Below are 26,841 nucleotides of genomic sequence, written 5' to 3'. Positions count from 1 at the left end.
TCAAGAGAGGGCTAGAAGCAGAATTTATAACTAATAAGTCCTACGGTGCATATATTGTTAACTGCTGCACTTCTCTTAGTGAAGAACTGACAGTGGTTACAAGTTCTATCAACTCTCATATTTTTCACCGAGTGACACCTGTAAGTGTTTTCAGGGTTGGCCTAGATCGAATGGCACCCCCGGTGAGGAGTATCTTCAGCATCCTCCCCTCCACGTATTTACCCACAAGGGCACAACTGACAACATTCTAGGTGGTTGAAGGAAAATGTCACTCAGGAAGTCTGCAAGGTTCCACAAGATTCTAAAAAGGTCCAGAACATTCTAGGAGGTTAGTGAAAAACAAATCCACATACAGAATACCTGAAACATTTTACATTCTATTTTTCCTTTTATCACTAACAACAAAAATAGCACCCTGAGCCTGGTACCCCAGGCGATCACTTGCCCCTAAATCTGGCCATGAGTGTCTTACAAGACCCAATAATGCTCCTGGAGTTTGACCAAAAGTAGCTGAAATATATTTAAACCTAACTTAAGAGAAATGATCCTATATATACACACACATTTGTTGTACCTTTGTGTGCCAAGCAGTTTAAATGCATCAAAATGTTGAGGACATTTTCCAAACACTGAAAAAACTGCTTTAAGCTGGACTAATATACTTCAATTGTCCCAAAAGTTTCCTTTCAGACCGACCACTAGGAATTTCAGGCCAAAAGACGTTTTTGGAAAAATCCAAAAGGAAGTTAAAAACAGACAAAGTTACAGAAACTCACAGAATTAACTGCTGAGGCATTAGTGTAATCCATATTAATACTAAACAAACATAATTATACTCTTCATTTCACACAGATTTTGCAATCCCTAAAATCAATGTAAAACAGAATTCTAGAGAGTAAGGATCATACCACCTAGAAACACATGGGTATATTAGACCCCAATCAAGCATGGAGTTTCATGTAGGCAGAGCTCTGGGGCACAGCTGACTTCAATAGAAAGCTGCCCAGCTGCATGGGTTTCCACACACAGACATCCTTGCAGGATCAGAGCCTTTGTGAGCTTACAATAGTAGAGAATTCTTTTGTGGATGGTATAAGAAGTTAGGAGCATCAATATATCAGTAACATTCACCTTTGCCACACACCGATCAACCTCAAGAAGAGTCTGTGCTGACATGCCCATGATGTCAGATACCTGACAACACCTTTGTGTCTCGGGAGATTTAAAAGTTCTTGCAACACTACGGAATTTTGACAATGAAGATAATTAAAGATTTGTACCCAAAATTTATAAGCTGGTCAAATGCTTAAGTTTCATTCAGACTTAATTTACAATCTGTTTGAACTTTACAGATTTGGGTCATGGACAAATTTGGACAACACTTTTTGAAAACAAAAATGTTTGTCATGGGTTTAAAAAAATAGACTGTTGAATCTACTTCAGACTAAAAATATCCTGTGGTCTCATTCGCCACAAGACATTTCAAAAGAAAAAAAAAATTTTTTTTTTTTTTGAAGGAGTTAGGTGATTAACAATAAGTATTGCAAATAAAGGCTCCATGGAGTCACTACCATAGCTCTGTTCATGAGGCACAAAAGGAGCTTCACTTATGTCCGACTACTACTCAGCACACTTTTAGTTAAGGTTAATAAAATCACAGTACTGGCACACAGCCAAACAGGTAGATACTTTAGAAAACAAACTTTGCTAAATGAAAAGTACAAAGTGTGAAATCCTGGCTCTATTTAAGTCAATGGGAAGATTGCTACTGACTTCTTGGAGCAAGGATTCCATCCTAAGTTGGTATGGAAAGACCATTTTCCCATGCTTCCCAGAGGAAACAATGAAAATTAAGTACTAAAATTTTAAAATTGATCACCTATGTCTCAATGTTTATTTAATTTCTAACTAGCAATCTGTGGTGGTTTATTCAAAGCTGCCAACACCAACTGGGTTGGTGGAAAGAAAAAGGATACACAGAGGTGGCAGGGTGAGACAGATAAGGTAAATACTGCAATTCATTTCATTTTTGTATACAGTATAAGTTTTTGCACCCATATTTGATCTAAAGACGTCTGTTATGTAATGTCTGTCAACTGAAAAACTGCATCATGAAGTGCAATTTGTAGTTTATGTGGAGTTATATATAACTGAATCAACAGCATACACTACAGTACAAATTCCCACCACATGAGATCACCAAACTTTTCAGTTGAGGGCATTAGAACAAGTGTTGCATTGCTAATTATACATAAAATCCAACATACCCTTTTCTACACAGCAATCAAAAAAGGAGGAAACAAAATGACAAGTACATTCTTTAGCAGTTAATTATGTTTAAATAAATATAAACAGAAATATTACCTCTCCTCCTTTGTAAACCCTCTAGATCTGTCTTCTTAAGTTTCTTCTTGGCACTGACTAACTGACTGCTATCAAAAAGATGTGCTGATGGGACAGTGGTAGACTGTGGGACTCCTGTATCCTCACTCTCCTGTTTAACAGGGCTGTCACTTTTCTCTAAAGGTTCAGTAGAGTCTTCCTTGATAGGCAGAGGTGGCGGCGGTGGTGGCGGCAGCGGCGGCAAAGGAGGCGGAAGTGGAACTACAGTAACAGTATCTGGTTGAAGCTCATTACTGGGAAGAAGAGGAGGAGTAGTATGATGAGACAGTTCAGAGGTAATGCCACTGGGAGGTAACGAACTATCTTCAAGTTGTTCTAAGCTTCTGGGCTCCTGGGTTTGGAAAGGCTGGATTACTTTTCCTGATTCCACCTCCTCAGTTTTCTTTTGGATCTGCGTGGTTACTGGTAGAGATTGAGGTTGATCTACACAGGGCACTGAGCTGGGTATACTACTACTTCTTGCATGAGCCAGTCGCAGTCTGGTTGATTTAAGTATTACTTGCCCAGGGTACCGCTAAATGGAAACAGTTATTTAAAATTAGGTAAGTGTATGCAATATACTATACTAGAAACTAAAGAACATGTGATCAGATGATTTTGCCTTTGTGACAAGGAAACTCACTTTAATATTTTTGTTCTTAGCTGTTGTATAGCACTGGAATTACATAGGAGGCCTCTTGCGCTGCAGTACATTTTCAAAAACACATTTCAATAAAATGTGCCAGCATATGGCAGTACAGTGGTGTACCGTGTGTGTGTGTGTGCGCACACACACACACACACACACACACACACACACACACACCCCATGTCATAGTTTAAAGTTTTGCAAACATGTAAATCCATCATTCCCAGATTATGACTTCCACATATTGCAAGCTTCCACCTTCTCCTCCCCTAACTCATACCAGGTGGTGATAGACAAGCACATTCCTCAAAAGTTTATAAATGCTGCACCACTGGGATTATCCCAGTCATCTTCTCTCCTCTTTATGTAACTACTGGTTACACCAAAGACCGGAATGGCAGAAAGATCCTACGTTCTAAATCAAGGGTGATCTAGTCTCACTGCGAGGTCTTGGTCAACTCAATCTTTGTGATTAAATCAACTCAGGGATGCAAATGGACAGACATCATACTTCTCCAAGAACCAAGCTCTTCATCTAAATTAATGGTTCCTGAATAATAAAAAAAATACAATCTTCCTTCTCCCCCCCATAAAATAGGCCAATGAGTTGCACTGGAGCATGTTCAGGCCATCAGGTCCGATGAGCTGGTCTCAGATGCAGCATTGTACTACTTACTCAGACAACAAGAAAATCTTCAACAGTTTTCAATAGTTCTCTTCTACTGGTACTCCAAATACTAGAATTTTTTGTCAAAGATGAGCTTTCAAAGTGGTCTTAATCTGGCTTCTTACATTTGCCCCCCTAGTTTGTGTCCTTGCAAATTGCAACTGTTCATACAAACTGCTGAAGGTGAAATTAAAGGCTGCTTTTGAAAACTGGGCCCAATGCGTATTTTTTTTAAAATTACCACAGATGACTTAAAACATAAAAATTTTACAAAGCTACATAGATCCTATCCATATGGATATACTATACATAATGTAGCCATTAATTACTTGATTAATATCCTATTGTTTCAATGTGTGAATTTACTAGTATATAGAAGCTGTAAGTTTCTAGCAGCCTTGCAAGCAATTCAGGTGGAAAGCTTCAGTTTTATATCACTACTAAACAAGATTTCTCGCTAATAATAGTATCAGAGGGGTAGCCGTGTTAGTCTGGATCTGTAAAAGTAGCAAAGAGTCTGTGGCACCTTATAGACTAACAGATATATTTCCTTGTATTCTCGTCAGCATCCATCTGTTGTCTGTTGTCTGGTATTAGGCTGTAAACTCTGAAGGTATGGCTACATTTGGAATTTCGGAGCGCTGCCGCGGCAGCGCTTTGAAGTGTGAGTGTAGTCAGAGCGGCAGCGCTGGGAGAGAGCTCTCCCAGCGCTGCATGTAAACCCTTATGGGTGTAGCGTGCCGTGCTCCCAGCGCTGCTGCCCTGATTACACTGACGCTTTACAGCGCTGTATCTTGCAGTGCTCAGGGGGGGTGTTTTTTCACACCCCAGTTGCAGCGCTGTAAAGTGTGAGACAAGGACTTTTAGGAACTATGGTAATACAAATAACAGGTCACATGATCCAATACATGTGTAAAACAGCACCTGGATTATATCTATAAGGAAAGACCAAGCTTCAGTTCCTGATTATTTTCCTGTAAATATTAAATAACTAAGAAGAGAAACTGCGAAGATGGAGGTTAAGCACAGAACTATGCTGCAATACATTCAAAGAACTTTATCTAACGCTGTACCTTATTTCCTCTTAAGTCTTAGAGTATGGGAATTTTAACACCTATTCCCAAAATGAATCCTTTAAGTATTTAAAGAAGAACAGATCTCTCTCTCAGGATATTACCAGAATATAACGGAAGCGTATTTTTATGAATAAATGCCACATGATGGTGAAAAGTGGTCATTACTTCTGTTACCTGTTTAAACGTGCGAAGTCTGTCCAGTGTTTTCTGTCGCTCCTGACTAACCCAGGAGCTCTTTCTTTCCTCTTCATCTTGCAGCTGATCTTGCTTCTAAGAAAGGACATCAAAAACACATCACTTACTATGTACAGAACAACATTCATCATAAGAATTTCCAATTCAAGGTATTGTTGAGGTCAAGAGCTTATCAGGATTCTACTCTTATCAAGATTAGATATGTATATGAATAACAAGAATATCCTGAGTTATAAAGGTAAACTAAACAAGAATTTTGAAAGGTGTATAAACTCTCAAACTTCAGGGCATAAACCAACCTTTAACTTTTGGGAGCTAGAAGTATGCTCCCCTGGGGACTAGTTACCCCATAACTGCTTACTGCAGATTTTCTCTCTCTGAAGCAGCCAATATTAGTCACTGTCAGAGATAACATATAGGACTCAATGGGCCACTGTTCGATCCAGTTTGGAAGATCCTATGTTATTAAGTAATTAAACTTAACTAAAAAAGGAATTGCTTAAAAAAATCAAGTGTGCTTTGGATTTCATGTTTTGACTATAAAACAGGTTCCCTGTAAGGAATTAGTGCAGTTGGAAGATTAAATGGATTTAAAGGCTCCCTAATGAGACCTCAGGTTTCAAATTTATTCTCAATTTATGCTGATACAAAAATGATCTAAAAATAAATATTCTTAATTTGCCAACAAAATTCAGCAAAACACATTCTTTGGCTCTAGATGTCCACTACTAGAAAAGGAGTGCAAATGCTGGCTGAAATACATTAACAGAAGTGTGGGAAAGACTGCACAGCATTGCCAATGTCATCCTTAGCTCAGATTGGTACTATTGGTCCCCTGCTTTCATATGTTTAGAACTGAATTTAGGTGCTTAAGAAAAATGATGAGCAAACAGAAAACTATTAGTTACGTTGATACATGCCCAGTCTACACATTAAAATGCCAGTCTATACAATTGTGAAAAGTGAATCAATTTAATGGTTCACTTTTTCTGGTGTAAAAGAATTCTTTTAAAACCCATTTGCAGTCAAATTAGAGAAAGTAGGTTTGGTCCCGTTCTCCTCCCCCCTCCCCAATAAAAGTATTTGCTTTGGCAATGTGAAGATACATATTACAAAATTTTGTATGAGAGGAAGCAGTTTAACTCCCTCAATCCCAACCCCAAGATGCTATCCCTCAATATGTGACTGCCAAAAGACAACACAAGTACAAACAGAAATACCAATTAATTCATACAAATATTACAAGTGGAACTGGTGGCACTGCCTGTTTGAAGGTTGGCCAATACTTCCCATTAAAAGACCTTGTTTTCAGATATTTATAAAAAACTTTGCCAAACTTTTACCATTTGTGCTGAAGTTTTCCATATTAAGTATCTACTTCATGCTGATTTTTTTGGTGTTTTAGTCAGAACGGTTTAGTGATTTCTGAGAACTAGACAAGGGCAAAATAATATTAATGTTAAAAGATTCTGACAACTTTGTCTATGAAAAGTGTTAGTGGCAGGCTTTGGAGTGGATACCTGAAATTTGGCAGGGATTGTGTGAGAGATATGCCTTTTGCCCTCCTGGAGAAAATCCATCCAAATTTGGCCAAGTTATAAGTCTATGAAAACAAACTGCACAAATTCTAGAGATTTAGATTTTAGTAGCTAAACTCCCTGAATATTCCATCCTCACCAAGCATGCTTGAGCCTCTCAGTTCTTAGTACTGACCAGACTGTGCATACACCATCTGCACGGAGCATACTGCACCAGAATTACAGGGGCAGAGCTAGACCTTCCTTGCAACTGCTGCTATTCTCCGCTGGAGAGGGGCTGGGCAGCAAAAATGACAACAAGAGGACTTCTCTCAACTGTACTCTCAATAATGGCCCTTGTCTAATACCCACACAGCATGGAGGAGGAAGCCACCTGACTTGAATTCACAGGAGACAAGAGCCTGACTGGAGGTGAGGGAGAGGAAGAAATACAAAGGATCAAAATGGAATGGAGAAGAGAGGGAGGAAGTGACAGGAACAGAAACTGTCATTGAGATTTGGTGGGAGGAAGGAGTCTGGAGCCAATGGCGGAAATGAGGATGAGGGGTTGAGTGCCAGTTGTCCAAGGATGGAGAGGACACTGAGATCAGCCAACGAGCTAGGGGGCAGAGGAGAACTGGGACTGGCTGGGCAGGGAGATTGAGAATGGAGAACCGTGAGGAGTGGAGACAGACGGGGACAGCAAGGTCTAGGGGACTAGGATAAGGAGCCCCATGCAGGAAAGAGACAGGACAGGGACAGGTTAGAGGGACCAGGACTGAAGGCATCAAGATTGGGGTGAGATGAGGTGAGAGAGAGAAAGAAAGGTGTTTGTGCCCACAAGAAAATACTCATTCCAAAGCCTGGAACAGAACCCAAGATCACTGAGCTTCACCACTCCTCTGCTGTCAGCAACGTCTGGGAAACCCTCTGGCAAAGTGTCTCTCATCCATCTCCAGTGTGTCCACATAGAGGATGACAACCTGTTACTGCTCTTAGTTATTCCAGAAACTCAAATGGCAGAGATCTGCGTGATGGATCTAGAAGTTCCCACTCTGACGACCCACGTGGACATCAATATAAGCCACATAATGGCATTTGATTTTTTCTGGTTTGCTTTTTTAAACACAGAGGAAATTACATACAAAAATTACATTAACAGAGCATTAAAGCTGACAAGTCAAACAGTCAAAAGTTAAGATATGCTAGAATTAAGATTCAGCCCCCTTTTACTTATGCAGTATGATACAGTCTTTAATTACAGGATCACATACTGTTTTTTCCATAGGCCCTTGCCTTGTTCATTGCACAGGATAGACATGTTCTGGGAATGACTCAGGGTTATATAGTGAGGAAGACTATTGATAGGACCCTCTGCCTCACTTGTAGAGGAAGAGGGAAACTGAGGCAGGGGACTGCAGGAAGAGAAAGAACAGTCATGGTTAAGGCAGCTGAATGCTGACTTGGATTATATCCCTGCCTCGGTCACGAAGTTCCTGGGTGATGCTAGATAAGTCACATAAACCACATTTTTCACAGGTAGTCACTAAGCTATGTCTACACTGTGAAGAAAAACCCATGGCTGGCCTGTGCCAGCTCACTTGGGCTGCCTGTGCTGTTTCATTGCAGTGCAGACTTCCAGGCTCAGGCTGCAGCCCAATCTCTGGTACCATTCCACCTCGCAGGGTCCTACAGTTTGGGCTGCAATGAAACAGCCCCGTAGTCCGAACCCTGCGAATCTGAGTCAACTGGCACGGGCCAGCCATGGATGTCTAATTGCTGTGTAGACATACCCAGATTGTCTGTTCCTTATTTTCTGGGTATCAAACTTGATATGCTGAAGTGTGATTTGCAGAAGTGCTAAGCACTCATAATTGCAACTGAAGTCACTAGGAGCTGTGCCTGAAGTGCTATACAATGCTAAGAACACTGAAGAATCAGGTGCTACGCACCTCAAATTGGGCACCTAAACTCAGAGAATACTTTTCATTTTAATCCCTCTGTACCTCCATTTCCCCATCAGAAATTCATTCCCTGATCTCACAGGGGTTTGTGAAGATAAATTCATTAATGGTCATGAAGTATTCATACTACAGTCATGAGCATCATAGAAAAGCCGAGGAGGAAAAACAGATACTTACCTGCACAGAAACTGTGGTTCTTCAAGACGTATTGTTCATATATACATATATAGTCCACTGCTGATGGGTGCAAACCCAATGCGCTTGAGCCGGAGACTAGGATGGTGCATGCGCCCTGCATGTCACTGTGCTTCCAAACCAAGGGCATAAGGGATGGGATCATTCCAACCACTCTCAATTCTCTCATCACCAGCAGACTCAATGATGAAAGACTCTACAGTAGTGGGAATGGAGGGCTGGTTATGGAATATATGTATGGACTATACATCTCAAAAGTAACCACAGTTATGATACATGCAACAGGTTCTTCGAGTGATTGTCTGATATATTGTATCTATATTTGTATGTTCAACTGTTGGTGACTCCCAAGCAGTGACCTGTTAAACAGAAAATGAAGCACAGTTCTACCAAAGACGGCATCATCTCCGCAAGCCTGTGAAATGGCATAGTGCTGAGTGAATGTGTGGACAGAAGGTCACATTGTTACTTCTCAAGTGCCTCAAAACAGTAGGTTCCTGAGAGAGACACTGGAGTGAATTGAGCTCTTATTGAATGAGAAATTATTTTATCAGGTGGGGTTTTACCAACCAGCTGATAAAGTCTCACGGGGAGATCCAACTGGAGATTCTTTGTGCAGAGATAGTGTCACCCTTGACTTTCTCGATGAGCTACAACCAATATAGGAGACTTTCTGAAGTCTTTAGTTTGTCAAAATAGATGTGCATAGAGTACTTTCTAATTAATGTAACCTCTGTTACCCTTTATCAGAATGTGGCTTTTGAAAAAACTTCAATGATCTGGTTTAAATAAAACTCTGAAGCCACTTTAGATAGAAACTTGGGGCGTGATTTTATGGAAACCTTGTTCTTGTGGGAAATTGTGTATGGAAGACCTGCCACCAATGCAACTCCCCTATCCAAAGTTCTTGTCACCAGGAAAGTTGCCTAAATGCAAGATGGAAAAGAGCATATGACCCAGGGTTTGAAGCGTGAGCACACAAGCCCTAACAGAACTAGATTTAAATCCCAAACTGTAACAGGATCTTTTACTGGAGGAAAAACTTTTGTTAAATCTTTCATAAATCTCTTTACCACTGGGTGAGAGAACACTGAGGATCCAAGTACAAGGGGATGAGATGGCTCCTAAGGGTATTTGCAGAGAGCTTAATCAAAGCCCTAATTTGTTAAGGTGTAATAAGTAATCATGAATAGTAAGAATCTGAGATTTTGATGGTGACAGATGTTGTAGCGCTGATTTGGAAAATCTCTTCGATTTTACTCGGTATGTAGACCTGGCAGAATACATTCTTTATGGTATTGTAAATTAACACTACAGCATAAGTTTCATCCAGAAACTGACTGGCATCCAACTCATATCATAAAGCATAAAACTCCACCTAATAAGTGCGTAGCCACATTTTGCACTAGCTTCAGCTTCCAAGTGGTATCAGTGTAAACAGCCCATGCTCCTTGTTTATATTTATAAAACATAGTGCTTGTGTTGTCCATTGATACTTGAATAGCAAGGCCTTTTATTTCTTGAAGAAAAACCTCAGAGGTTTGTAGATGGCCATTAACTACTGTATGTTTATGTGGAGGAACTCGTCCCAAGCAGACCAAACTCACTCAACTGTTAATCTGCCAATGTGGGCTCCCCAGTCCAGCACAGAACTGGAGGACCTTGGTTGGGATGTATACTAACACATGCAGGTGAGGTTTGCTTGGTCAGTATATTGATCCCAATCAGCTCTGCACATTTCTCAGATGGGAGACAAAGATGCGTGATGCCATGAGGCCTAGTCACCTGACGCACATTCTGACAGAAGTCAGTTGGTAGGCTTGGGAAGCACGGTGGGAGAGATTATATAACTGGACCATTGTTTAGAACGTTTCTGGAGCTAACTATGGTGGAGTCTAATACAATTCCGGTGAATTCTATTCTCTGAGAGAAGATCAATACAGACTTTTTTTTTTTTATTAATAGGTCCAGATGACAGAATAATTGAAGGATATGTTGACCGTTTTCCTCCACTTTTTGTGATGTCTCCCAAATTTACCCAGTGATCCAAGTACGGGAATACCTGGGTACCCATTTTTCTGAGGTAGGCTGCTATGACAGTTAGGCACTTTGTGAATATCCTGGGAGCTGCTGACAGTCCAAATGGTAGAACCCTGTATTGTCATAATGGTTTCCTACCATCAACCTCAGAAAGTGTTTGTGGACCAGATGGATTGTGATGTGAATGCAGAAATTCTCGCATAATCACTGACTCTAGTAGCTAAGGATTTATGGAAAAGAACAGTAAGTAGTGAGAAACTTGTGATAAAATGATGTGAGATGGCAACATGGTTAAGCTCTTTAAAGCTTACTGTAATTTTCAAGAGATACTGAAATCAGTTTTCCTTGTATGTCAGGATATGATGAATAAAACAGTAAATTAATTTACTTGACATACCAGAATCCTTTTCTTTATAGAAAAAGCTGAACTAAACTATCAATTTTTACTGTCAGAGTGAAATTTAATATTTTTGCATTTTCTTGAAAGGTTATATAAATTCATATGTGATATTTCACATGTAGCCCTTTCATGATGCTAATTATGAAACATGATCTCAGGACAAGTTTATCATACATGTTCGATATAAAATGTGTCCACTTTACCACTTTAATCAAAGTTTGACAGTGAAGAGACTATTTGGATTGTGGTGCATCTCTGTCCCAAGTATTGTTACTAAATATAAATATTTAAATATAAACAAGTGTCCAAGACCCACAAGGAATTCGGAAAAATCACCCCATCTAACCGGAACTGTGTGAGAAATATGGCAATTTAAACAGCTAATACGGCCTCTGTGATGGGGGCGAGAGGGGAAAAATGCCATGAAGTATACAGATGAGAGATTCTGGGACTACATATTGCTTTATTTAATACTTGGTAGAAAGTGACTTTTCGGAAAGTCCCTATAATTTCATCCCTACCATCTGTTGCTGAGACAGTATGAGATAGTTACCCAGGATTCTCAATGTCCAGTTACACATTGCTATGGAGGCTGGTAACTGTGAACATGCCAATGCGACTGAAATATAATTTTGACAAAGTCTGTAAGCAAGTGGATTCACCTACCCACATTAGGTTCAGTTGTGTGTGGCATGGCTGTAATTCATGGTGGAAAGCTATTGTTCAGATAGCACCACTCCCTGCCAGCTCTAGATGGGTTTCTGAAGGACAAGTATCAGGGATGGATACCGTGTTATAAACAGCCTTTGACTAACTGCATTTGGTGCCCAACTTAAATACAGCCGCAAACCCTAATGTAGCTACATAGTACAAGACAAGATTCACTGGCAGTTTAAATATGAAAGAAATCTTTCGTATGCTTTTCCAAGTTATATTATTTCACTGCTTTTTGCAAAACAACCTTTCAGCAGTTAATGGCAGCGATACTACTTCATATTCATAGACCACCACAATTTGCCAGTCTTGCCTAACTGGAAGAAAAATACCTGTTTCTTTGCAATTGTTAAGATACGGTACCAGAGAGACCTCAGTATTGATGGAAAATGATATTAAATTATACATTTTTAGTTGATAGGTCATTACAAACTTGTCTGCATCTTAACTGAATAATAAGACATAGCTACAAGTAGGTTATAGCCACAATAAAAAAACAATACATAACTAGCTAAACTTAATATGTCACAAAATGTTCAGTCTAATCAAAGAAATTCCATGAGGTTTCTGTTTGACTCCCAACGACAAGCAAATGCCAGAAAGATAACAACTCCTTAACCATAACCCATGTTTATTACCCATAAGAGTTTATACTATGAAAAACCTCTGCTACTCTTCAAAACGCCAGGAAAAACATTTGTAGTTGGAAATATTTTAAACCTTTTTTTATTTCTTAAATGTTTGTGAGATGCATGCTTGCAAATACGTTAACCAAATGCTAAGCTCCTAATATCATTCCTACATAAATGGTAAAATACTTTATGTACCAAGATGGACCTTGCTAACTAATTACTAATGTAAGAAGCTACTAAAGTATAGGCTATTTATATTCATGGCAGAAAATAATTAATTAATGGCAGTACTTAAGGAATTCTCATACCCAACTCAGGAAGACAAGGATCATCCTCTTTCTAAAAACTGTCACATAGAATCAACAACTTCTTTAATAACTGTTTAAGCCAAAGACTTTGCTTTAAGAACAAAAAAACAAAAACAAAAACAAAAACAAAACTTTTCTATAAAAACAGGAAGAGTTTCTGGAAACAATTTCATTTCCTGCTGAACTCCAATACCTTCATACATTAACAAACTACATATTCATAAGATGAAGAGGCCTCTAAGAACAACCCATGGAAGTAATCAAACAGTGAAGGGGTGACAGCAACCAACTTTTAATCTAAATAAATCTGAAAGGTTTGTTTTTCTATAATTTTATGAAAATAGGAAGAAGGGCATAAAACACACCCTCTGCTACCCTGCTCAAACACAGTACTCAATATAGTTCATCCTGTCCATCTCTACAAGTAAGCTACCACGAACAGCTACGAAAGAGAAGACTCAAAGAAATAACCCCATGAAAACCTCACCAAGATTTCAGCATGGTTTGAGAGAACATTAACTAAAACATTAAAACTCTTTTAATGATTTTATTGGGATGTAAAAATGCTGCTGTACCTTAAAATATTAACAGTTTTTCCTGTTAATTACAAGATGATTAAACCATGTATCCTCAGAGAGGAGACAGAAGCTAAACAGAAGAATAGTGGGGATTTAAGATTGTTGATATTTGTAAGTTGTCTGTTTCAAGACAGCTCCTTACAGGACTTCTAAATAGCTAATTTACTTATTTTGTTGATTTCTTAGGATTTAACTAAGATTGTTTACTATGGCCATCTATAAAACTGACTTTTTTATTAATAACTGGACGAGTCCCATCTGCCCTTAAACAAACTGTTTGTGTATGAGCAAAACAATTTAAGTATCTAATAAGATACTAAGAGTGAACTTACTGTAATTTGGGGAAACAATATAATTGTGTCTTGATTTAAGTTAAATTGGAAAAGATGGGGATGAATATGAAAGTTGTAAGGTGGATAAGGAACTGGTTAAAGGGGAGACTCCAGCAGGTCGTCTTGAAGGGTGAACTGTCAGGCTGGAAGGAGGTTACTAGTGGAGTCCCTCAAGGATCGGTTTTGGGACCGATCTTATTTAACCTTTTTATTACCAACCTTGGCACAAAGAGCGGGAATGTGCTAATAAAGTTTGCAGATGACACGAAGTTGGGGGGTATTGCTAACACGGAGAAGGACAGGAATACTATTCAGGAAGATCTGGACCACCTTGTGAACTGGAGTAAGAGTAATAGGATGAAATACAATAGTGAAAAGTGCAAGGTCATGCACTTAGGGATTAATAATAAGAATTTTAGATATACGTTGGGGACGCATCAGTTGGAAGCGACGGAGGAGGAGAAGGACCTTGGGGTATTGGTCGATAGCAGGATGACTATGAGCCGCCAATGCGATATGGCTGTTAAAAAAGCAAATGCGATTTTAGGATGTATTAGGCGAGGTATTTCCAGCAGGGATAAGGAGGTGTTAGTACCGTTATATAAGGCGCTGGTGAGACCCCATCTGGAATATCATGTGCAGGTCTGGTGTCCCATGTTCAAGAAGGATGAATTCAAACTGGAACAGGTCCAGAGACGGGCTACTAGGATGATCCGAGGAATGGAAAACCTGCCTTATGAAAGGAGACTCAAAGAGCTTGGCTTGTTTAGCCTGGCCAAAAGAAGGCTGCGGGGGGATATGCTTGCTCTATATAAATATATCAGGGGGGTTAACGTTAGGGAGGGAGAGGAATTATTTAAGTTTAGTACTAATGTAGGCACGAGGACGAATGGGTACAAACTGGATATTAGGAAGTTTAGACTTGAAATTAGACGAAGGTTTCTAACCATTAGGGGAGTGAAGTTTTGGAACAGCCTTCTGAGGGAAGTAGTGGGGGCAAAAGACTTATCTGGCTTCAAGACTAAACTTGATAAGTATATGGAGGGGATGTTATGATGGGATAGTTTAATTTGGGCAATTGATCTTGGATTATCACCAGATAAGTCTGCTCAGTGGTTTGCGGGGAGATGTGGGATGGGATGGGATGGGATGGGAACTGAGTTACTGCAGAGAATTCCTTCTTGGGTGCTGGCGGGTGAGTCTTGCCCACATGCTCAGGGTTTAGCTGATCGCCATATTTGGGGTCGGGAAGGAATTTTCCTCCAGGGCGGATTGGCAGGGGCCCTGGAGGTTTTTCGCCTTCCTCTGCAGCGTGAGGCATGGGTCGCTTGCTGGTGGATTCTCTGCAGTTTGAGGTCTTCAAACCAGTTTTGAGGATTTCAATAACTCAGTCCTGGGTTAGGGGTTGTTATAAAAGTGGATGGGTGGGGTTCTGTGGCCTGCCTTGTGCAGGGGGTCAGACTAGATGATCATATTGGTCCCTTCTGACCTATGAGTCTATGAGTCTAAGAGAAAAACGCTCCCCAAAGGCGGTTTACTTTCAAGGGTGTAATTTCTTTTAAAAACTCTCCACACAGACACATACAGAAGAGATCCTAACAGAAGTAACCAGTTTATCATTTATGTTGTCATGTGTGTTGTTTTGTTTAATGTTTTCTTTTCCTTTCTTTATAACCATGGTTAATAATTTATGATTATTTTGGTTGGACACAATCGTGGTATCCCCTAAGATATGTAAAAGAACCCCTCTGACTAAAATAATGGAGTTACACCCCAGAATTGGCAATAAGAAAAAAAAATTAAGAGCTGACTTACCATTTCTCTCTCTAAACTAAGTATTTTTATAATTTTTAAAATAAACTTACTGGACATCCAACAATTTAGATGAACCCCCTTTTTACAACACAACACATTTCAGGGTTCTAACTATATAGCAAAATATTTCGTTCAAGATATCGCTTTAAAAAACTAGTCCAAAGATCTATCTATAGTCACTCACTCACTCACTCATGCCCGTCACCCCAATCGCCAACCAAAGATCTCCAGAGTCCTCTATCCATTCGCTCTAGCTGGTTCCAAGTATAGCCCACTTTTTTGCTATCAGCCTGAAATTGGCTTAGTGGCTTCCACATGGCTTTTACCACCCAGCGTCATGCATCTTCGAGTTAAAGACCGTTCTTTTTCCAGGGTAAAAGTCTCTGTTGTTGGCGTTTCTGTAGCAGGTTGATTTTTTACGAGGTGGAGTTGCTAGCCCCACGCCCAACCCTCCTCCTTTATCCTGACTTGGGACAGGCAGATGGCCCCAAAGGAGTTCTATCTATAGTAAAAGAGAATAAATAACCTCCAATAATGTGTGGGAGTCATTAGTTTAACAACATCAGTTTTACTTTAAAAAATTAGATAAGATATCTTATCATGAACTTCTACTTACTCATCTTTATCCAAAGTTTCCAGGTTATATGCCAACTGTTCAAAATAGTAATCCATCTGAAAACACTGCTCTAATTAATGCATGGCAAGGGATATAAAAAATGAATCAAAGGCTAATTTCAATAACCGAGCACAAACTCACTAGTTGCACAGTATGATGCATTCTGTATTTCTCTTCACTCTGATGGCGCTGCTGGAACTTTTCATTATGCTTTGCGATGCAGATCTCCTGTAGAGACAAAATATTACCTATAAAGTATACATTCCAAATATCAACTTATAAAGGCATACGGTAATATTTTACAAACAGCACTAAGCATTAAAAAGTAAAATTGTTTAAGCAGTCATCATATAGTAATCTAATTTAACTTTGAATAAAGACACAAAACCTAAACAACTGTGTTAACACTGTTCTTGACTACCACCAGAGCATATAGGTAGCAGCTACTAGCCAAGTCTAACACCATTATCGATGTAGCACAACTCACTGATTTTTCAAAAAGTTGAGAGTGCACAGCTACTCCTGCAACTCCATTTTAACTGACGTGAGCAATGACTGCTAACATTGAAGCAAAATTAGATAATTATGTATTCAGCTAGACAACTGGCAACTCACAAGTGCAAATTCCTAATTTCCATGTGCAATTGGTGACTGCACACACAAACATGGATGCTATTGTATCTACATTTCTGCACCTGCACCTTATTTTCCAAGAGTCATTTCTGACATGTCTAATTTAAAGAACTGATGAAAAAATGGCTCTTTAGCTATTACACTTACTGTGTTACATTATACACACACAGTTACCTCACATTAATTACAGGAAGTTCTCACAATATTGTAAACTTGACCAAACTTCAGTTGGATTATGCTCCACATGTAGAACTGATTGCAAGCGTGCCCCTCCATAAGGGGAAAGAGGCACTGGGTATGCTCATCCATTACAGACAAGGCACCATCACAGGCATCATCAAAGATAGTTGATTTGACCTCAGCCATCAATCAACAGACACCTGCAGTGGTGTTAGGAAGGCTCAATTAAGTCAAGAAAACAAAGAAATCAAAATGTCTAATGGAGACCAAAAATACAGCAGAAGCCTAACACCAACTCTCAAACTTTAAGAAGGGAAAATCATTTACAATAGGAATAAAAAAGGGAAAATGCTACATTCTCCTCAAAGAGGACCAGTGGGGATAGTGATGGGCAAGAAGTAGGCAGAGTTTGTGTCCAGCCTCAACAGGCAATGTTACCTAAAAAATTTCAAAGAGCAGACACCTACATGGAAATTCATGCAGGCAATACTCAAAGAAGAATGTAGGTTCATAATGGAATATCCTTCTGAATTATTGGTAAATACTAACACTTTAAATTTTTAATCATTTTATTGGTCATTAATAGGGTTGGAAACCTGAATCCTCTATTTATCCATAAAATAAAGGCACTAGGCAGCAAACGTTTCCTATAAACTAAACTTTGGAAACTACAACAATAAATTTAGAATATGATAAATGACTTTCAGAAGCTGAGACTTAAACGTTAGATCTCTGTTTTGTTGTCTCTCAAACCTGTTAGCTTGTTTAAAAGATTATTGTAACTTTTTGGGCAAGGTACTGCATTTCTACGCTAATATATTTTAAGTTGTGACTAGTACGGTGAGGAGAAAAGAGAAATCAGAGAAAGAAAATGACAAAGGTTACTATACTTACAGATAATTCCTCAGACAAATGTACCAAAAATGCCATTTCACTTAAGAGTTGACAATCAAAACAATTTGAAACAACAAAAATGAAAGATGTTTCTAATGAGTCAGACAAGTAAACAATTAGCACAAAACCTATAGTGAGCTCACTTTCTAGTGATCAAGAAATGACCCATTCTAATATTTTAGGTCTCTATTTCTTTTATATCTAAATAAAAACTCTGATTTGGAACTATTAAATAAGACCTTTTAAATTTGAGATGCTCATTAGAATGTTGCTCTGATGTTACTTGAGCAGGACTGAATTTACAAATTATACACTTCCATTTACCCCAATTTTAAAAGTTATTAAACTTAAATAAAGCCCTGAAGAGAGAGAGAGTAATTCAAGGTCTTATATAAAAAGACACAAACATGAAAAGATGACTAAATGTTCAACTTTTATTTTTAGTACAGTTGCCCTTTCTTTGGTTGTAAGAAATGCTGATTATATGCTAATTAAAATAGGAAAGCTTAACGTTAAGATGAAAAAATAAAGGATGGTATCAATGTAAGAAATCAAAGTCTTTGTTCTGATGCTCTTTAATTTAGAAATTAGATATTCAGAAGATCATGCAGACTTAGCTAAAGATGCATGCTATTTGCATTTTACGGCTTTGTTTCAGAAAGCATATGGGAATAGCTCCAAAGAGTAGGCTTTTTTTAATGGATTCTATAGTAATAGGTTCTCTCTCTTCAAATCACTGGGCTAATTTCTACAGTGATATCAACGTGTGCTTCTATTTTTTAAAACAAAAAACAAACAAAAAAACCCAGAAAACCCTCAAGTTTACAAGCTATCTTCACTTTTTCTAACAAAAATCTGGTCAACCCTTTCAGCCTTTGTCACTTAATAAAACTACTTGATTACTACTAGCAAAAATGAACACATATGTTGATTTCCTAAACTTCCATTGTACTTTGTATTCATATTTAAATACAATGCATTAAAAAAATTGTCTTGCATGGGTTTGTACTCCATAGCACCGCTGTTATAGGCAGCGATGGTCACACTACCTGCAATAGTTATGTTTGCCTAACACTTTTCATTAAAAGATCCAGTTTTCAGTTGCTTGTAACTCTGCCAAATTTTAATAGTGAGTGTAATTAACCAATTTACCAAGAGTTGTGGTAAATTCTACATCACTGGAAATTTTAAAATCAAGACTGGATTTTTTTAAAGACGTGCTCTAGCTCAAAATAAATTATTCTGCGGAAGTTTTATTGCCTGTGTTATACAGGAGGTCAGAGCAGATGATCACAATGGTCCCTTCTGTCTTTGGAATCTATGAATTTAACCATTCAGGTTGAAATTTTCAATGCCATGTGTCTGCCTAAAGTTCTGGGAAAATGTCAGCAAAAATACTTCAGACATCAAGAATGAGGTTAGGGAAAAGCATACATCACTGGCAAAACAATGACTCTTACAACTGTTTAATTTAAAACATCTAGAGCAGCATTTCTCAAATGCAGCCACCATGGCTTTTTGTGCAGTCACAGCCTCCTGGACAGTGATTGCGGGGACAAACCAGTGTAAACAAACATATAAATATCACTTTTCATAGAAACAGACTTACTAGCTAGCAAGTCTTAATAAAAAACAACCAAAAAAGCAAAAGAAACAACAAAAACAAAAAACACAAGAACATGCAAAGTACATTATGTGTTTCTATTCTGTTTAGGTCCAGTAAAGAATAGAGACAACTGAACATTATTTTTATTTTTATTATTGAGCCTACAGAAACCTACAGAAATAAAAGCAGCAAAGAATCCTGTGGCACCTTATAGACTAACAGATGTTTTGGAGCATGAGCTTTCGTGGGTGAATACCCACTTCGTCAGATGCATGTCTATAAGGTGCCACAGGATTCTTTGCTGCTTTTACAGATCCAGACTAACACGGCTATCCTTCTGATACTACAGAAATAAACTACAATTTGGACATGTATGTGTGCATATTTATTTTTCTTAAAATTAATTATTTTAGGAAAAATTGTCAGAGTGGCCTCCAGCAAGAATTGGTGGCCACACTCCAAGACCACCAAAAAATTTCTTGAGAGCACTCTCACATTGGAGCTAGGATTTCGTATTTGATCCAGGGGTGGGGGAGGGAGGATCGCCCTGGGAACACAGAGATCTTTGCCTGTTGTCATGGAAATCCACCCAAAATTCAGCCAAGTTATAAGCCTCTGAACATCACCTTTTGTAGGTGCTCAGTAGAGGTTAAGGGGCATTTACAAAACTTTTTAAATATTTCACCTCCACTAAGCATTCTCCTCCCCCACAGAGCTCTGTGTCAGCCATACTGAGCAAAGCCTTTCCTGTAATTGTTCTTCCCAACTGCCAGGGTCCCTTGGACACTAGAACAGAGTATGGCGGCCGTATCTTCTTTGATCTCAAACATTCCGCTTGCTGGAATCCAGGCAGTATGGAGGAGAAGGAAACATCCTGAGGAAGAAAAGGGAAAGAGGTTGGGAGAGAGGGGAGAACCCCTGGGGCTTGATTTGCAGAAGCGTTAAGCACTGACCTGCAATTGAGGTCAATGGGCTCTGTGCTTCAAGTATATAAAATGCTATCTGATGACAAATACTCTGAAAAAGTCAAGTCCTAGAGTCTCAAACTGAGCACTCAAAATTAGTGGACAATGGTCAATTTTGTCCTTATTCTCTGTGCCTCAGCTCCCCAGCTTTAAAATCACATGACCTCACAGACGTGTGAAGAAAAAATGACCAATGTTCATGAAGCACTCCAAATACTAAAGTGATGAGTGCGATAAGAAAAAAGTCCATGAGAAATTAAAAATTTGGCATTCGATGCAAGGTTTGGATAGTGTGCAGTAAATAATGCATGAAGTCATAATAAGGATAAAAAGTAATATTGAATAACTATCATTCAGTGAGAAATGTCCATCCCATGTACTGAATTAAGCATCCTTAATTCTGGCATTTCCAGACTGAGTTCTTGACTTTGCAACTTTAATGTTCTTTTAAACAGTTTTTAAAAAAATACATACATAATCTAATCTATCAGGATTGAGGGCCATTTGTTAAGATATTACTACTTCCCAGGAGAGTTTGTAATCTTTGATCCAGCTTGTGATATTCTTACGGAATAGCACCTTACTCCACAAAATCTCACTCACTTCATCAGGGCTCATTGGGGAGGTGAGGCACTATCTTAGTGGAAATGTATGGTTTCCTCTTGCACTACTGGCTTTTCACTGATTGTGTGGAAATCCAAGCAGGCTCATGACGGGGGATAGGAAATCATTATTCATGGTGCCTAAGACAGCTTCATTGGCCAACTGTTTTCCCAGCCTGCCTATGATAAGGAATAAGTTCCCAGAGCAAGGAATATTTCAGGATCTTTACAGCTGTTCACTTGTTCCAGGATGTGCTCCCAGCAGGGTTGGCTCTAGGCACCAGCTCAGCAAGCAGGTGCTTGGGGCAGCCAAGGGGAAGGGGTGGCAAGTCGGGCTCTTCGGCTGTAATTCGGCAGCGGGTCCCTCGGTCCCTCTCGGAGGGAAGGGCCTGATGCCAAATTGACGCTGAAGAAGAAAGCAGCATGGTGGAGCTGCCGCTGATCACAATTGCGGCTTTTTTTTTTTTTGCTTTTTTTTCCCCCCCCACTGCTTGGGGCAGCAAAAACCCTGGAGCCCAGTGATGGCCCAGACACCTGCTTGAGCAGAAAAGTGGACACCACCTGTTCTTGAAGAAGGTATTGCGATCCATCTCTGTGCAGTAACTGCAGTTCTTCAAGAGGTTGTGTCCCTATGGGTGTGCCACTTCAGGTGCTCATGTGCCTCTTGAGCCTTTGATTGGAGATTTTCACTTAGTGTCTACTCGGCCCGCAAAAGCACTTAATACCACCTCGTGCCAGATACAAAGACTATATACGGGCATGCAGGCAAAGCACCCTCTGTTCCTTTCCCACCCAAACATCCCCTAAGGAATAATCCAAAGCAGAGGGCAAGGAGGCTGGGTAGTGGAGCACCCATAGTGACACATCTCAAAAAACTATGGTTACTGCACAAAGTGAGAACCTCTTTTTCTTGTCTGAGTAGCATCTTTATGGGTGCTCAACTTCAGGTGATGTCTGAGCAGTATCACCAGATGGAGGAGGGGGCTTCAGAATAGAGTCCAGAACTGAAGAGAGTACTGCACAACCAAGTGCCACAGCAGATCTGACAACATGAATCAGGGCACAATGTTCAAAAAACATATATATTGAAGCCCACGTAGAAGCCCTACATATTTTAGATACTGGTACATTCTTCAGTAATGCCACAGATGTTGCCTGTGATCTAGCTGAACATGTTTTCACACACACGCCCTTTTTGGGGTAAGAGAACGCCCACAGCATCGTAACAAGTGGTAATACATCCAGGTATCCATCTTGATAATCTGAGTAGAGATCGAGAACCCCATGAATCTATCCGCAAAGAAAATGAAGAGCCTACATGACTTCCTAAATTACTTGGTCCTATCTAAATAGAAGGATAATACCCTGCTAACACCCAGGATATGTAAACAGGATTCCTGTAGTGAACTATGTGGCTTCAGGAAAAATACTTGTATATGAATGGGTTGATTACGATGGAACTTCAATAGAATCTTAAGTAAGAATTTAGGGTGTGGCTGTAAGGAGAATGTGCCCTTAAAGAACACCATAAAGAGGGGGTGGGAGAAATCTGTCATCATGGCTCCAATCTCTCTGACCCTATGGGCCGATGTGATAGCTGCTAAGAAGGCCATCTTCACAGATAAATGCAACAGAGAACAGGTTACTAGTGTTCGAATGAAGGTCTCATAAGGTAACCGAGTACCAGGTTGAGGTCCCAGGTCAGAGTAGGTGCCTAATCTGTGGACATTTCTAATCTGTCTCCAAACCCTTAGTAAACCTAGACTATTCTGGGTGAACAAATATGGAGAATCCTTCTACCAGAGAATGAAAGGCTGATATTGCAGCCAAATAGACTTTAACTGAACTCATAACCCTGATTTCTTTAGATCCAATAGATCATCTAAGATGACAAAGTGACACTGCTGCAGGCAGAAAGCAGCAATGACACCATCAGTGGAAGAATCTCTTCCATTTCTGCAGGTAAGTAATGCAGGTTGATCTTTTCCTGGAAGTACAAGAGGTGTTACTGAGTAGTAGAGAGCAGGAGGATTCTAGTTCCGTGAACCATCGAGGAGTCATGCTTTGAGGTGGAGAACTACTAGGCTGGGATGAAGCACAACCCACAACCTGTAACAGGAGATGAGGAAAAGTTGGGAGCCTGAATGATGGTTGGACATCTAGGTGAAGCATGTAAGCATACCAAGCTTGTTTCGGTATTGCCAGCACTATAAGGATAACTCTCTCTGTCCCTGTTCATCATCCTTAGTATCAGTGGTGTTGGAGGAAATGCATAGAACAAACCCTTCTTCCAAAAAAGGCATCTCCCAAGGAGTGGTGGCCCAGACACCTGCTTGAGCAGAAAAGTGGACACCACCTGTTCTTGAAGAAGGTATTGAGATCCATCTCTGTGGCAGTCCCTATTTTAGGAACATGCTGTGGAGAACTTGAGTGTTCCGTACGTAATCCTGTGAAAAGTGTCTGTTGGGGATATCAACTGTGGCATTCTGAATATGTGGGGAGGCAGAGTGCTAAAATTTGGATCTGATGAGCTACACACCAATTCCATAGTTTCATGATAAGATTATGAATATAATAGATGGTAAGCTCTGGCCATCAACAAATCCAAATATGTCCCCACAAACTGTATCTTCCATACAGGGGTTAATGGGGACTTTTTTACATTCAGCTGCAGACCCAACACCTGGAACAGGCAAGGACGGTCTGGGTGGAAGACAGCACCACTTCATAGGAGCGGCCCTTGAATAGCCAGTCATCGAAGTACAGGACACTTCTTGTCAGATATAAACAGCTGCTACTGCCAGGACTTTTGACACCACCACTGGGGCTGACGAAAGACCAAAGGGAAGCACTCAGGAGTAGAAATGATCCTGACCTATAGTGAAGTGTAGGTATTTCCTGTGTGATGGGTATAGCATTATATGGAAATAGGCATCTTGTAGGTAGAGAGCCAAAAACCAATCCCCTTTCTCCAGTGAGGGAATTACAGCTGCCAGAGTCACCATCCTGAACTTTTGAGACTTTCTGAACTTGTTTTAGAAGTCTTGGATCTAAGATTGGTCTCCACTCTCTGTCCTCCTTTGGCAGAAGGAAATACTTCAAGTAAAACCCCTTGCCGTCCTAAGTTCCCTCTAAGCTGCACAGCTGCTCAGAAGGCTATCAAGTGCAATGCACTTCAGGTGCCCCTCCCCCTACACCATGCTGCTCCTGCCTTCTGACTTGGTGCTGCTCCCAGGAGCCTCTCCTGCTTGCTATGCAGAGCGGGGGGGGGGGGGCGGAGGGGGCGGAGAGGAGAGGGTTTGCTGAAGTTAGGGTGTCCCCCTGCTCCCACATCCCCTCTCCACAGAGCGGGGAGAACGTGACAGAGCTCAGGAGTGGGACAACGGGAGATTGTTGTTGACTGCTGCTGTGGCTGCTTTGAGTGCTGATCTGCTTAAAAGGGCAACATACTTAAAGCGGCAACGCGTCTCTGTCTCACACACAGTGTACACCTCCGTCTTTCACATTCACCTCCCAACACATATGTGTATTATTATTATTGTTATTTCTTGAAACTTCCTGCAATACACATATATTCTCAGTAATTTTATTCTTTCAGTGTGCTGCTGTTTGAGTTTTTTGACTGGTCTATGCACTTCATAATTTTTATTTCTCTCTTACGATTAAATTTAATTCTTTGAGTGGTGAATTCTAAAATGCCTAAACCGTCCTGGCTGAAGTAATTATCTGTATGGTAACTTTTTAAAAATGTATATTATATCGATGTTTTTTGTTTCTACTGGTGGCGCACATCCACACATTACCTCAATAATTTGGTGCCCATAACAAAATTCATTCCGCACATGGATGGGAAAAATTAGAGGGAACATTGTTCCCTGTGAGGCGGAGGAACCAGCGATCTTGCCCCTAATCAAAGGAGAGTTCATTTCTTGTCTCAATAAAAACTCAGAGAGGGGTCCCTGAACGATAGGAAGAGGGATGGAGTGGAGAAAGTGATGTAAAATGGATGGTATAACTCGATGTTATGACCTCTATGACCCACTTGTCTGTAGTGATCCACCTCCAAGCATGTTTGAAATAGGCAAGGTGATCTCCAAAATGGGGAAGGTGGGCTCATGGGCGCAGCTGTAAATCCAGAGGTGCAGGAGGATTTGAACCATCAACCAATCCATTAAAACTGTTGCTTCAAGATGGCTGGGTCATCATGGAGAGTGGTCATGCAGCCCTCTTTCTCTGAAATCTATGTCTCTTTCTAGCGGGGGGTTTGGTGGATCTATGGAACCTTGAACACTGAATGGGATGTGATCTCTGGGCAGTTTGTTATCTACTAAACTTTGTCTTATTTGTAGGTGTATGTATACCCAGGGATCATAAAACAGTCCTAGAGTCCTTTAGCATGCACAAGCAGTCACGCATGATTTCCAAGAACAGTTTACAACCAAAGGCAAGATCCTCCACAGCGGTCTGTACTTCCCTCAGATGCCCTGCTCATAACCACAGCCGTGGAGATGGACCTGGCAGCAGTGTGTGCGCAGCACACCAACATGCTTGACAGGCAGTTCTGACCACCAAGTGGCCCTCAGATGATGGACTGGAATTGCTCCCTATGTTCTTGTGGCAGCAATTCAATAAAAACTGTGAATCTGTTATAATGTGTAAAATTATATTTGGCCATGACCACCTGACAATTCATCATCCTGAAATACAGGGTTGCTGACAAAAAGGCCTTTCACCCAAAGAGATCCTGCCTTTTCTAGTCCTTATTATATGGGGTAGACCTGGAGAAGTGCTCCCTGCTCCACTTATTTACCACATCCACCATCTGGGAGTTAGGTGTTGGGTGGGAGAACAAGTAGTCAGAAACCATAGGGGAAACATAATACTTCTTATCCGCCTATTTCCACATGGGTGGAACAGTGGCAGATGTCTGCCACCAGTCTTATTCAGATCTACAAGTGCCTCAGTGATGGGTAACGCCACTCTGGACAGGTTACTGACTACAAGATATCCAACAGTTTGTGCTGTGAATCACTGACTACTTCAAGAGGAATTTGAAAAGCGTCAGCTACCTTCTTAACAAGGTCTTGAAACTGTCGAAAATCATCAGCCATGGATGGTGGCAGAGGCATAACCAAGTGTTTGAGGGGTGACCTCCTTATCTTATCCTTATCCTAGCTTCCTGAACCTCAAACATCTGCTATGGGAGGGCTGGCTGGGGAGGAAAGGGCTGTACAACTCTGGCCTTCCTATGAAGAGTACCAGTGGTCTGGAAAATTCTTGATAGGCTGCCCAGAGATCCAAGTATGGACACTGGGGGTGAGAGGGCATATGGAAGTGGGAGTGGCATGAGGGGCCACCTTGATAATGACCCCAATCTTCCCTACGTCTTTAAGAGAATGGGTTGCTGAACAGATATGTTGGAGAGGCCTGAACAAAAATAGAGACCGACTGAAAGTCTCTTCTCCTCCATCTGATCCAAAGAGAGAGCACCCAATAAAAGTGATGGAGAAACCTGCAGTACTGGAGGACAGTAGTCTGTAGATCAGGGTCTCAGTACCAAGAGATGATCACTACCCATAAATAGTAGGGACTCTGGTTATTATTGAGAGGTCCTCAGTATATCTTAATTCCTATGCTATCAAGTAGGGCATCGGTATCACCACAGTAGCTAAAGCCAATAGTGGGTGGCACCACTGTTTGCTTGGTGCCAAGAATGCAGCATGCATGGGTACCAATGGCTTGGCTGAACACATAGGTACCAACAGCTGGGTGAACTCGAGATCACCAGCCCCGAGTGTCTATGTTTGCCCTTCTTGCTGGTAGAGGGTACCAAGGCCCTATTGGAGATCTCTCTCTTCTTTGTGCTCTGGGACTTTATGGC

The 26,841-nt window shown here is 40.4% G+C and overlaps 1 protein-coding gene across 2 annotated transcripts in view; it reads right to left on the bottom strand.

Annotated features, from left to right (window-relative positions):
- JMY (junction mediating and regulatory protein, p53 cofactor) overlaps positions 1-26,841 on the bottom strand; it is a 155,300-nt gene that overhangs the window by 17,563 nt on the left and 110,896 nt on the right. The window contains exons 7-10 of one of the 2 annotated variants that reach the window (XM_030566549.1): positions 20,079-20,267; positions 16,222-16,308; positions 4,949-5,044; positions 2,365-2,917 (exon numbers count right to left, since the gene is read on the bottom strand). In XM_030566549.1, the coding sequence (XP_030422409.1) occupies positions 2,365-2,917; positions 4,949-5,044; positions 16,222-16,308; positions 20,079-20,267 (925 nt within the window). The remainder of the gene's footprint in view (positions 1-2,364; positions 2,918-4,948; positions 5,045-16,221; positions 16,309-20,078; positions 20,268-26,841) is intronic. The other variant, XM_030566550.1, reaches the window with a different exon arrangement.

This window comes from Gopherus evgoodei, chromosome 6 (genome assembly GCF_007399415.2).
Source record: "Gopherus evgoodei ecotype Sinaloan lineage chromosome 6, rGopEvg1_v1.p, whole genome shotgun sequence".
NCBI classification, from domain to species: Eukaryota; Metazoa; Chordata; order Testudines; family Testudinidae; genus Gopherus; species Gopherus evgoodei.
Note: the sequence above shows the minus strand (reverse complement) of the source record. Positions and strands in the feature narration are given on the sequence as shown.